The sequence below is a fragment of the Podarcis bocagei genome (assembly GCF_964188305.1).
Source record: "Podarcis bocagei genome assembly, chromosome: 4".
Classification (NCBI taxonomy): domain Eukaryota; kingdom Metazoa; phylum Chordata; class Lepidosauria; order Squamata; family Lacertidae; genus Podarcis; species Podarcis bocagei.
In genome coordinates, this window is record NC_138128.1 from 71,826,410 (window position 1) to 71,838,731 (window position 12,322).

The 12,322-nt window shown below is 45.1% G+C and overlaps 1 protein-coding gene across 1 annotated transcript in view; it reads left to right on the forward strand.

Moving 5' to 3' along the window:
- Positions 1-11,606, forward strand: part of MICU1 (mitochondrial calcium uptake 1) — a 124,458-nt gene extending 112,852 nt beyond the window's left edge. Inside the window, exons 10-11 of the mRNA XM_081189861.1 lie at positions 3,940-4,029; positions 10,381-11,606. Of these exons, the coding sequence (XP_081045987.1) occupies positions 3,940-4,029; positions 10,381-10,541 (251 nt within the window). The 3' untranslated portion in view covers positions 10,542-11,606. The remainder of the gene's footprint in view (positions 1-3,939; positions 4,030-10,380) is intronic.
- Positions 11,607-12,322: the final 716 nt, after the last annotated feature.

The window sequence follows — 12,322 nt, forward strand, 5'->3', positions numbered from 1 at the left end:
CAAGTAAAGCACAGTTATGAATGCCTCTTGGGTTTTATTGCTTTTTATGTAGGGAATAAAAACCATAGGAAGCTGTTTTTATCCCAGAATGGCCGCTCACCCTTCTCAGGTGAGCCCCGGTTGCTGACCTTGGCCCTCTCCACCGTCCTCACCAGCAGAAGCCTACATGTTTGCCAGCCGTTTGGGGAGCAGAAATATGGGGTGGGATTCCCCACCAGAAAGTCAAAATTAAATGGGCCAATCAGAGGCCCCACTGCAGGGGCAGTATCTTGCCGCCTGGCTGGGCATTGGCTGTGGGCCATGCCCAGGCAGGCGGCAACGCATCTAGTCTAATTTTCCCATTCGGAGTGGCAGAAGTCTTTCCCATCATTTGATGCACAGGCCTTTTCACAGCTAGAGGATAACAGGGCTTGAACCTGAGACCTTTATTACACAAAGGGTGTGATCTGCCACCAAGTTGTTTTTCCTTTCATTGCTCCCAACAGAAGTGCCACCTGGCTTGCCATTTTCTGAGTCACGTCAATGTTCAGAGGATCGTGTAAAGTTGTTTTTTTTAATCAGGACTGCATCTTGCCTTGTCTTTGAAATACGCAGACACGTGCCCAGCAGTTACTGCTCCTAAAGACGTTTGAGAAAGTAGTGTGTTAAGTGTGCGGCACATGTTGAAGAAGAAGCTGCAACCTCCAGAGTTTTGTGTCCCTCCATCTCTTTCTTGTACAAAGTAGAAAAGGTGTGCCATAGAGGTTGCATCTTGTTTTACCTTTAAACAAGGCTGTGATGTAATGGTGGTACATTTGTGGGTGTAAAAGAGGGGCACAGACCCCCAGGGTCACACACACTGGTTATGCAACTGCCTTGGTTTTGAAACGGACCAAAGGGTTGGGTGGCTGTGGTGGTAAAGCATGATGTTCAGTTTTTTCATGTGTCTGTGTTTTAATTGCTTTTGTTGAGAAAGGTAAAAGTGCTATTAAACATTTTAAAAGGAAGTTGCAATTCAGTATGCTCACTCGGCATGTTTTGCTGCAATTTGAGTGAGGCTCCATCTATATGTAGATGAGACCAAACTCTCTATCTCCAGTTGGCAATGGTTGTATAATTTTGTCGATTCTACATGTCTGGTCTCGCTACGTATATGATTCCAGTGAATGTGAATCTAGACCAGATGTAAACAAACAAGCAGGGATGGCTAACCTTTGGGGCTCCAGATACTGGTGGACTACAACTCCCATCATCCCCATTCAGCATGGCCAGTGGTCGTGGGAGTTGTAGTCCTACGAACATTTGGAGGACCACAGATTTCCCAACCCTGCAATAAAAGTTAGAAACCCTGCGATGCTGAGTGGCTTACCTGGAGGACGCAGCAGGAGAGGAATTGCAAATGAATTAGCTCATTGACCCTGAAAACGGGACGCAGATAAAACCACCAATGTGCCTGTGAGACGGGTTATTTTTCTTCGGCGGCTGTGCTTTTAAGCATGAGTATTGATGCTCTTGGCAGCTCTGGAGTTTCCATTATGCTAATCAGCAAGTTGCCAACCAAGGGAGCCCTTCTTCAGGTTATTAAGCTCATGGAAGAAATTGGCCTGCTTTCCTCCACTGAAGATGAAGAAACCAAAGGGGGCTAGGTCATGGCTGGCACTGCAGGGTTTTGCTTTTCGTCGTGATGAAATCTGCTGAGAAACAGTATTTCTGCTGCTGGCCTCACGTCCTCCTTAGCATAGGTGTGGGTCGAAGGAAACTAATGAGAGCAATCATAGATAGGAGAGCAAAAGGAGAAGGTGGGTAGAAAAGGGCGAAGGGACAGAATTGGCATTTCTGAAGAGATTGTCCTAGAGATTATGTGACAGTGGATCTTTTCCATTGTTATAAGAAACTAGTTTTAGTTTCTGTAATCAACTTGGGGTTGAGCTTTCCAACTGAGCTGCCCCATATACAGCCAGTCCATGGCATGGCACTTCTTCCTCCTCCTCCTCCTCCTCCCTCTCCATGGCCTCCTTATAGAAATCAACAGGGATGAGGACGGGAACAAAAATAAACTTAGTTGGCTCTGCCTTTCATTAGTTCTGGCTGTGCCTACTGCAGGTCTCCCTGCTTTTTCTGCCTTACCAGTCCCAATCTGCATCAGTCATCACTGCCCAGGATTTTAAATATGCCTGGCTCAGTCTCCCCTCTCCATTCCTTCCCCTGGGCAACAAGGGTGAAGAGATGTGACAGCAGGGCTGGGGCTAACAGCTGCAGGCTCATCACTTGATATTAATCATATGAGAGAATAATGTCTGAAAGGGCTATATAGATGACAGCAGTGTGGATAACAAGTAGCTGCCGGAGTGGTTGAAGATGCAAGTTTCATCCTAGATATGCTATCTTGCTTTTTTGGATGCCTGTTTTTAATCAGTGACATGTGAAATCTTTAATGAATCTCAATATTTGTCATAAATGCATTCCATTTATTGCGGGCAAATTTGTTTGTCAACATGTCTTTGGGCATCTTGGCTCTCCAGTTATCACTAATGCTTCACATAGCAAACATTATGAAACCTGTTTGTTGCGTGCTCTCATTTCCTTGGGGATCACTTCTGTTTTCCCTGAATGGGGTCCAGTAAGAACTGAGTGGGCTTCACTTCTCATTTCTCGTTTTCTTTAACATCCCATGGATGTTTTGGGGCAGAATTCTCTCCGCTAGAATTTCAAAAAGGAAGCCAGGCAACCCAACTTCAGATGGGTTTGTGTGTGTGTGAACAATAAATACTAGAGTACGACTAAGTTCAACTCAAGCCTGTTGAAATGAATGTAATTTCAGTAGGTCTACTCTGAGTAGAAGTAACATTGGACAAAACCCTTGGAGAGGCATATACTCACTGATCATTAATTAGGATTTTTCATTTTCTCCCTCTCCTTGACCCATAGTTTCATCTAGCTTGTCTTGATTATGGTATATTGCTTAATCTATGATCACTACGGGCGTGGGTGGCGCTGTGGGTTAAACCACTGAGCCTAGGACTTGCCGATCAGAAGGTCGGCAGTTCGAATCCCCGCGATGGGGTGAGCTTCCACTGCTCGGTCCCTGCTCTTGCCAACCTAGCAGTTCGAAAGCACGTCAAAGTGCAAGTAGATAAATAGGTACCGCTCTGGCAGGAAGGTAAACGGCGTTTCCGTGCGCTGCTCTGGTTCGCCAGAAGCGGCTTAGTCCTGGCCACATGACCTGGAAGGTGAATGCTGGCTCCCTCGGCCAATAAAGTGAGATGAGCGCCGCAACCCCAGAGTTGGTCACGACTGGACCTAATGGTCAGGGGTCCCTTTACCTTTACCTATGGTCACTACATATTTAAAAAGTTGTTAGGGGCAGGGTCTGGGCTGTGAATGTGTTAACACAGGGTGCAGCCCACCAAGATTTCCTCTTGTGCAGCCCCCATTCTGACAAGTGGGAGCTGTTCGGGGACCATTCCCACCCATTCAGTTAGGCTACCTGACAGGGCAAAGATTCCCGGCGAGCTTTGTGCTTCTGGGAGCAAGCTGTCAATGCTCTGCTGAACATGTTGGCGGCTGGGGAGTGGATTGCCTGCATATTTCTGAGATTTCGAAGCTCTATGCATTGCCTTTGCTGGACCCTCCTAGCGCTCTTCTGATTTCTCCACTGCCGTGTCCAATGGATTGTAATGAAATGCCCATCAGCAGGACAGGCAGGTTGCCTCTGCTGTGATTGACTTCAGCACTGCAGTTAGATGAGAAATTACATGCTGGTTTCAGCACATTTTCCAACTACCAATTGTATTGGGTATGAAGAGGACTCGTCCCTTCAGGGCAAAGTCGGGGTTGGGGGACGGAAAATCCTGTCTGCTGTCATTAGCAGTAAGACAACTAGAGACATCAATAGGGTCAGGTGGCATTCCTCTGCCTTATTGCCATCTGATTTTCATTTTGTTCTCATTAATCTTTCAGACACTATGCAGCAGGTAGCCAAGACTGTGGCGAAAGTGGAGCTGTCAGACCACGTGTGCGATGTGGTGTTTGCCCTCTTTGACTGTGACGGTGAGTGCTTTTGCATTTTAAACGCAGCCCTTCGCCTTCTCTTTCTTTCACGTTGGGGGCTAGCAGTTAGTCCTCTTGGTCTAAGACCCAAGCTCAGCCATAAAGCTCACAGGCAGGTGGCTTAAGGGCAGTCGTCATCTTTCACCCTCTTCTGAAAGGTGTCACAAGGAGGTCAGGAAGAGAAAATGGGTGTGACAGGAGAGAGCCATGTATGCTGCCTTGAGCTCCCTGGGGGAAAAGATGGGATAGAATTATAATAAATAGTAATATTTTGGTAGCTTTTGCTTTCAATTGTAAAAACACAGGTGGCAGTCATGGATTCTTTGGTTGAAATTCCTGCGTTGCAGGGTGTTGGCCTCTTGGAGTCCCTTCCAACTCTATGATTTGCTCATAGTTGATCTATAAAAATTAACAGGCAAGACTAAGTTTTACTCTTTATTCACTTAATATTTATTTATTTATCATATTTATATCCTACCTTACCTCCAAGGAGCTCAAGGTGGCATCCACACTCCCCCCCTCCCATTTTGTCCTCACAGCATCCCTGTGAGGCAGGTTAGGCTGAGTTGCTGTGACTGGTCCAAGGTCACCCAGTAAACTTTGTGGCTGAGTGGTGCCCCAGGTCCCACCAGGTGTTTCACTCCTACAGTATGTGCATTCTTAAGCAATGGATGCTCACTCACAAAGGAGCCGTAGAGGCTTCTTCATTAGGGCGAATGGGACTCTGCCCCACCAACCTTATCCTGCCCTCAGCCAACCCCCACCTGCCTGCTTCCTTCCTTCCTTCCTTCCTTCCTTACTTACTTACTTCCTTACAATTAGTCCAAAGGGTGACACTGGCTGTCAGGTTTCTCAGTCTCCATGTTGCCCTTTGTCAGGGGTGCTTTCCTTCCAAGGAATGCACACAGCAGGGAGCTAACTCTCTATTGTCCAAAATAACACAGTCGTTTCTACAGCTCTGGAGACCTACACTCACTAATCTAGCATCTAGGCAGCTCTTCCCAGTGCACTCTCTATGGAGCAGCTGCAGCAGCTGGGGGCCACTCCCCCTCCACCAGTTTATGTACCTTCCCCCAACAGGCTGCGCACACGTAGCTGGATGCTGCAGCTGCATGGAAGCTTGCCTCTGTTCTTCCTACTTCAGGAAGACAGTGGTGCATGGGAGAACGGGGAAGCATCTGGCCTTCACTTCCGTGGCCTGCCTCTTCCTCCAGCTTTGAAGCTTCCCCTGCCTCCGACTCTTGCCTCCTGGCTGGTACAGTTCCCCACAAATCACTGGCCCCCTCTCCCAAGTCAGACTCCAGACTCCCTTCCCCCGGTGCGCACTCATCAATGTCCTGCCAGTCCCTGACATCCTTGTAAAACTCAGCACAGAGGAGAATGGGAGCAAAACTAGAAGGAGCTGGCTACTGTTGGTCCCTCTGCCTTCTCCATCAGTCCCTGTATGCACTAGCCATTACTAAAAAGAAGGCTTGTGGGACCTTCCAGGAAGATATCCAGGAGGTTCTGGGCAATTTCCTATAGCTTATTAGAAGTAGGGACATATGTTTGCGTAGGTCCATCAGTGTCCATTAGGCATAATAGTTGACAATGCCAAAAGGTAGTATACTATGGACCGGGACAAATGAGGTGGCTGCAGCCATCCTGCTTAGTTTGAGAGTTTGCCAGGGATCACTCGTCTGACCTTTAACCTGGTCCAGCAATAACAGTTTTTATATTTTTCTTTGGCTTCTGAATCCGGAGCTATTTCTTACTTCTGCCACGTTTGTAAGCTGGAGAAGGTATGCTGAGGGCAAGGGGGTGGAAGATCCTTTTGAGAGGATCATCCTTTGAAAGAGAGATGTAGCTTTAGCTTCCCTGTGACAGAAGCTGAAATCTTCAAGAAAGGTCTGGGATTCCCAGTACAAATAGAATAAACGGATTATGTTGAAACTACCTTGAGAGGAGGACTGAGTGAGCAGTAAAGGTTTTAAGAGATGCTGCAGAAGGTGATTTGAAAGTTGATCCTAAAGGGCTGAGCTTCTTTGAATGGTCTCCGAAATGCTCCTTTCCATCATGCCTTCCTTGACTTATGTGCAGAGTGAGCAAGGGGACCGTTTGCTGCTAAGAAATAATTTGGAAGAGACAGAAACTCTCTTAGGTGAGACTCCAGGTGATAAGCAAAAGACACCAGGATTAGAGCTGGCACAAATTGTCTCTTCTTTCCTTGTCAAGAGTTCTGGGGGAAGCAAACATGCCTGCAAAAGTGATAGGAAATTGGAGTGGGATTTCAAAGGCAGTGGAGCAGTCAAAGGCAATGCATAATGTGTCTTGTCTTGTTGGTGACATTCCCTTCTCAGAATGAGAAATATTGACTCTTCCCCATTACAATCTTCAGCAAGTAAACCTTAAATTCCCAGCCCTGGAGATGACTGAAATTAACACATGCTGCCCGTTGTATCCCTCCTGCTAAAGCTTCTGCACTTTCCCATCTTCCATTTTAATAAACTGTCACCATTGTTGTGTTGGCACTTTTCATTTGAAAGCTCTCCTGCAGACTCCTGTTTTCAACTTGTTTGTTCTTGCATGTTCAAGAGGCAGCGCTGCATAGCATGCATTTACATAGGTGCTGTAGGAAGAAGAAAATTACAATTTCATAAAGAGCCCACAGTTTCATTGTGTGTGTGTTGCCTTTAATCCCAACTCCCTGTAATTGCTTTTTAAAGGTTTTATCTCAGTTATGAAAAGGACTGCTTGCACTGAACTAAAGAATTATTTTTGTTTAGAAAGTTCAGCTTTAAGGAGTTCTATAGAGGCAGGGATTTTCAGAAAGGAATGGAAATAGGGATGCCTGTTTTGTATGTTAAGAATGATCATTCCCTCCCAAAATACCCTTGTATATTATTAGCCTTGCCCTGTTCTGAAGCAGGCAGCGTTCCCATTGTGGTTGAGGACTAGGGAAAAGCTACCTAGATCTAAGCAGGCAATCAACTTACAAACAAGGCATTAACAATCTGTGGAACTCTGTCCAAGACAAGAATTCTAGCCTTGTTCAAACAGGTCAAGTGTAATGTAATATACATGCAAGATGATGCTTCCTCGTATTACTGTGCCTGGTTTAATCACCTCCAACACCTTTACTTGGCTTAGCATCCTTTTCTGTATTTCTGCTTGCAATGTTTGGAAGGCTAAAGAACTCAAATATCATCTTCTCTCACTCTTCTTTCATCTTTCTTTCCTCTTCCCCAAGCTTTGGAAATAACACCCCTTAACTTAATTTTAGACTGCCTTCCCAGTCACATTTTGGTCTTAAGGTGGAAGAACATTATTTCCAGCCATTCCAGTGTTCAAATAAAAGCCTAGGAAGAACTGAAAGGTAAAGGCACCCCCTGACCATTAGGTCCAGTCGTGACCAACTCTGGGGTTGCAGCGCTCATCTCGCTTTATTGGCCGAGGGAGACGGCATACAGCTTCCGGGTCATGGGGCCAGCATGACTGGTTTGCTCTGGCAAACCAGAGCAGCACATGGAAACACCGTTTACCTTCCCGCCGGAGCGGTACCTATTTATCTACTTCCACTTTGTGCTTTCAAACTGCTAGGTTGGCAGGAGCAGGGACCGAGCAACGGAAGCTCACCCCGTCACGGGGATTCAAACCACCGACCTCCTGATCTGTAAGCCCTAGGCTCTGTGATTTAGACCACAGTGCCACCTGCTTACACAAAAGGAATTTCAGTTATAAAAACTTGCCTGACACTGGCTGTGTAGAAACCCACCTGGGCCATAATACCATAGGAAAGGTTTTTTTCTGCTCCCATGCTACACCCGAAATAAGGTGTACCTTTTCCTTTGTACTGTGAGTACACACGTCTTGGGGAAACTGTCAGAGCATGGCCCAATGGTCTCGATAGCAGGTCTGCCAAACCCTCCAATCAAGGTGTGTGGGATTTGGTTTACTGATTCATTCTGCTGAAATTATCATTGTTACTTTATTATTATTTATTAAATTTGTATACCACCCTTCATCCAAAGATCACAGGGCAGCTCTCAACAAAAAAATACAAAATGGGAATACGCAATATATAATAAAAACAATAACAAACCTTCCACAAACACATTTAAAAGGACATAAGCATCAGACTGGCAATGGAAAGATGCTTACCTGAGGATATACATGGATCTGCACTGCTAACAGAGTTTATATCTGGCTAAGATAGCAGAGCAGCACTAAGTTACAGGCTCAGTGAACCAGGTCTGTCCGTAAAAACAAATAACTGGACTTGTCCAAAAAGGCTGCAGAAACTGTTAACTTCTGGTGGGCAGTAAATGCTACAATAGATGTGCCAATGTGTGGCCCAGCATGCTGTCTTTTGAAAAGCCATAAACTGAATCATACTCGTACAAGAGTAGAAGTTATTTTCAAACTTGTTATTGGACACACAGAGGGAGGAGCACAGAGCTAGCACAAACTCATTCCCATTTCCCCGCACCTTTCATGTGGCAACTCATTTTCATAATACGTGAAAAAGGCTTATGTTGTGAGTGTCTGGGGGTAATCCCTTGCTCTGTGGAGAGTTAAGATGGAGACATAGGTGAGTTAAGTTACTGGCAAGTTCAGCCTAGTCAGAAATGGCATCTTCACTTCTGAATGGAGTTAGAAAATGAGGCCGAGGGGAGTAAATTGGCCATGGCTTCTGATGCAGTAATTACCTGCTTAATTACCTGCAGTAGGGGCAGTGAGCTATATAAGTTTTCAAAAACTTCGCTCCACCTTAACTGCTGTGTGGAATAACATCTTTTCCATGTCTATAGGGAATTGCCTTGATTAAAGTGCCTGTGAAATCTGAATTCTTTGTAGTTTTTAAAGGGTTGGAGTCTCCTTGAATCACCTTGTGACACCTGTATCTCATACGTCTACCTATATCATGGTCTCTGGGCTACGGTTTGAGATAAGAGAATTGGAGTTTTCTTTTGTCGTTCTTCTAAATAGACATTCCCTCCTTTTTCTCTCTCTTTCGCCTGTGGTTTACAAGAACGGCACATTTGCACAACAGCCGAAAAGTGTCATCTTCATAAGAGAATAAAGACACAAACTAACAGGAAAATCCATCTTTTTAGCCCAGAAGGTCAAGGCAACAAGGTGAAGACAGCACAGGCAGCTTTCCTGAGTCAAAATGAAATTTCTGCTAGTGTTCAAATCTTTCAGTGCACATTTAACCTCCATTGTAATCCAGGAAGGCTTGAACGGGCTACACCCACCCTGTGGCTTGTTCAAACATCACAAATAAGATGTGCAATTAAATTCATGTTAAAGTGTGATAAATGGCTGGTACTAATGAGTGTCAGCGGGCTCCTTCAGACAACCTCTTTATTGAGCATTCATCCTGATTTCCTTAAACAAAGCACACACAGAGAATATCATGTCCATTCTCTGTCAAGCACTTGTTCTGCCTTTCTTATCTTTTCCTATCCTCATCTCGTTTGTGCAATGCTTAGGGAAGCTGCTTACACCCTGGGCCTAAAACCTGAAAACATACACTATTTATATGCATCAGCAGAAATCTGGAATGCCTTGGAGGAGCATGCTTAACCTTTCGAAACAATCACATTGAGACTTTTAGCATGGAAAATAGGAAAGCTAAGTTAATTATGGGATATACAAGTAAAAGAGTTCCTAGTTCTGTTTAACTAAGTTGGAGGTGCAAAGCAACCGTGCTTGGTCATTGATCTCAGCAGAGAGACACAAGGTGTCTCCTTTCTCATGGTGGGATGAAGAAGAAAGGAGAGGAGAGGAGCAGGAAGTGAGGTCAGCAAACCTAAGAGGCATCAACATCAGAAGGAAGTTCATCACAGGTTAGGTCAAAGAGAGTCTAGGAAGCTTGGAGGTTCCCCTCTCTCTGTCTACCTTTTCTCCATGCAAACCCCATCAGCCATAAAGCAAGCTGAGTTGCATCACAGTTGAATCCAACAAGAATATTCATTCTGATTCAGTTGCAAGGAGACCATATGACCATTTGTCCTCATTTGTTTGCGCTGTGTTTATACTTCTCCTGCTAATCATGCATTTGCCTCTCGCTTTCCTAACTGCAAAATAAATAAACAAATAAATAAATAAATAAATAAATTCATGTGTTGTTGTTCTTAAAGTGGATTTATTGCACTAAGGTGAGAGAGCGCTTTAATCCACTTCAGTTCTGCAAACCTAAATTTTCCAGTATGTGTGCTTGAATCCCTCTCACAGTCTGGAGCCAACCAATGTAGGTGAGCCGTAAAGTAATTCTACTCTCAGAGCTCTTTGCCTGATGCCTTCTGAGGTTTTTGGAGCATTTTTAAAAATTGTCTTAACTGATTTTCCCCACCCCTCTTCTAACAGGGAACGGAGAGCTAAGCAACAAGGAGTTTGTTGCCATTATGAAGCAGAGACTTATGAGGGGCTTGGAGAAGCCCAAAGACATGGGGTTTACACGTCTCATGAGGGCCATGTGGAAATGTGCTCAGGAGACGGCGTGGGATTTCGCAATGCCCAAGCAGTAGCCACGGACCAGGAGAAATGGTCCAGACGCAACACAGATGTGAGGATCACGAATGCTGCTGTGCTGCCTCTGCCGGATAAGTGGCGTCGTCACATTCGGTGTTCTGTGGACAAAGGCCTCCTCCCATGGAATGACAGCATTCCTTCCGTTGCTGCACTGAAAAACAAACTGGCAAAGACTGTTAACAACGGCAACTTTTCCTTTAAAAAGACCTAAGTAGAAATGCGAGCGCACTCTGCCTTCAGCGTTTATCTTGACCGCTTTGCCCCCTCCCCACCCTCTCCCGCCATGCATCCGCACAGTTTCCATATTTTCCTTTTCATTTTAATCTCTCAGGACGGAAACTAAGCAGACCACCGGAAAAATTAGCTTTGGATATTGCAGCTTCTTTCTCTCTTTCCCGAACAAACTCCTGCATTCCAGCAAAACAGCTTAGCAAGGATGCTTCAAAGCAGCAGCAACAATACTGCTTGCATCAGCAGCGGCTAGAATTTTAAGTACTGCTGGGGCAAGAAATGCCCATCAGATTGACTCAACACTTCATCTTGTCCTGATCCTAAAGCTGTTTTGAAATTGTGGGGCTTTTTATTAAAGAGAACGTGGAGGAAGGGGACTATAACCTGACATATATGATAAATGTCAAAGCTGGTACTATTCTTTTCGGTGCCCATGAGTTCCAAGGCAAAATATGCCCAGGGAAGGGTGGAGAAGGGAAGGGATTGCTACGGTAGGCCTGTTTCTGCATCCATATTTGCCTTTTGCCAGCATCCTCTACAGGAGAAGAGTATGGAAGCTCAAGAGTAGGACAGCCCTTGTTTAATTTTCTTTTAAATGCTCAAAGGCTTGGCTAAGCATTTATGGCTTCTTCACAATCCTTTCGTCCCGACTTGTACATGCACTCCAATGTATATGCCTCACTTTATAATCTCCCCCCCCCCTTTTAAAATGAGAGTGTTTGCTCATCGTGAATTGTTCCCCCCCCCCATATAGTTTTAAAGCTGCTTTTTTACAGAGTTCTCGAATGCTTGTAAAATATTACTTTAATTATAATGGTTCCCAACAAACAGCCAGGCTTTCCTATGTCATCTTTCTCTTTCCGGGAAGCTTTGTGAATTTAACCAGGTTTGACTTTCCATCAGCAGCCAATCTATAAAATACAGTTGCCTTGCTGCCAGATACAAAAAGAGAGGAGGGCTATTTCAGGCAGCTGGCGGCTCTCTGGGCTCATCAGCCAACAGCCCTATTTTCATGAGCAAGATGGAAGATGATGAGCTTTCCTATGCGAGGAACCCTGGAATACTAAAAGCCTTGCCTCCTGTTTCCGCATTTAGCCTTTGTATCGCCACTCATCAAAAATTTGCAAAACTGAAGATCCAGCCAGAATTGCTGGTGGAATGGGCTTATAAGCTCAGAAGCCGTTTCTGCGTTGGTTTGTTTGTTTCTTCCTTTATAGGCACAACTTGTCTCCTTAATTTAAAGCAGCAGTTCATACTATCAATTTAACATTGAATACTAGTCGGTGATCTCAAGGCTTTCATTCGTCTTTGTGATCTACGCCTTCCTGCCCACTGTATTAACTTGTCTGTCACTCTTCCACTTATTTGAAAGGCTGGCAAGGCTCAAAGGCCTGCTCCATGATTGCCTATTTAGCTGTGTGAAAAAATGTGTTTCAGCCTGTATAAACTCACACGTTGCTATCAAGCTTTGCTAAGAAGCTCTTGGACCCCATTGCCAGGGCACTGGTAAGTGCTGCAAGAAAGCTGTCCTTGAGAAAATAGCCCA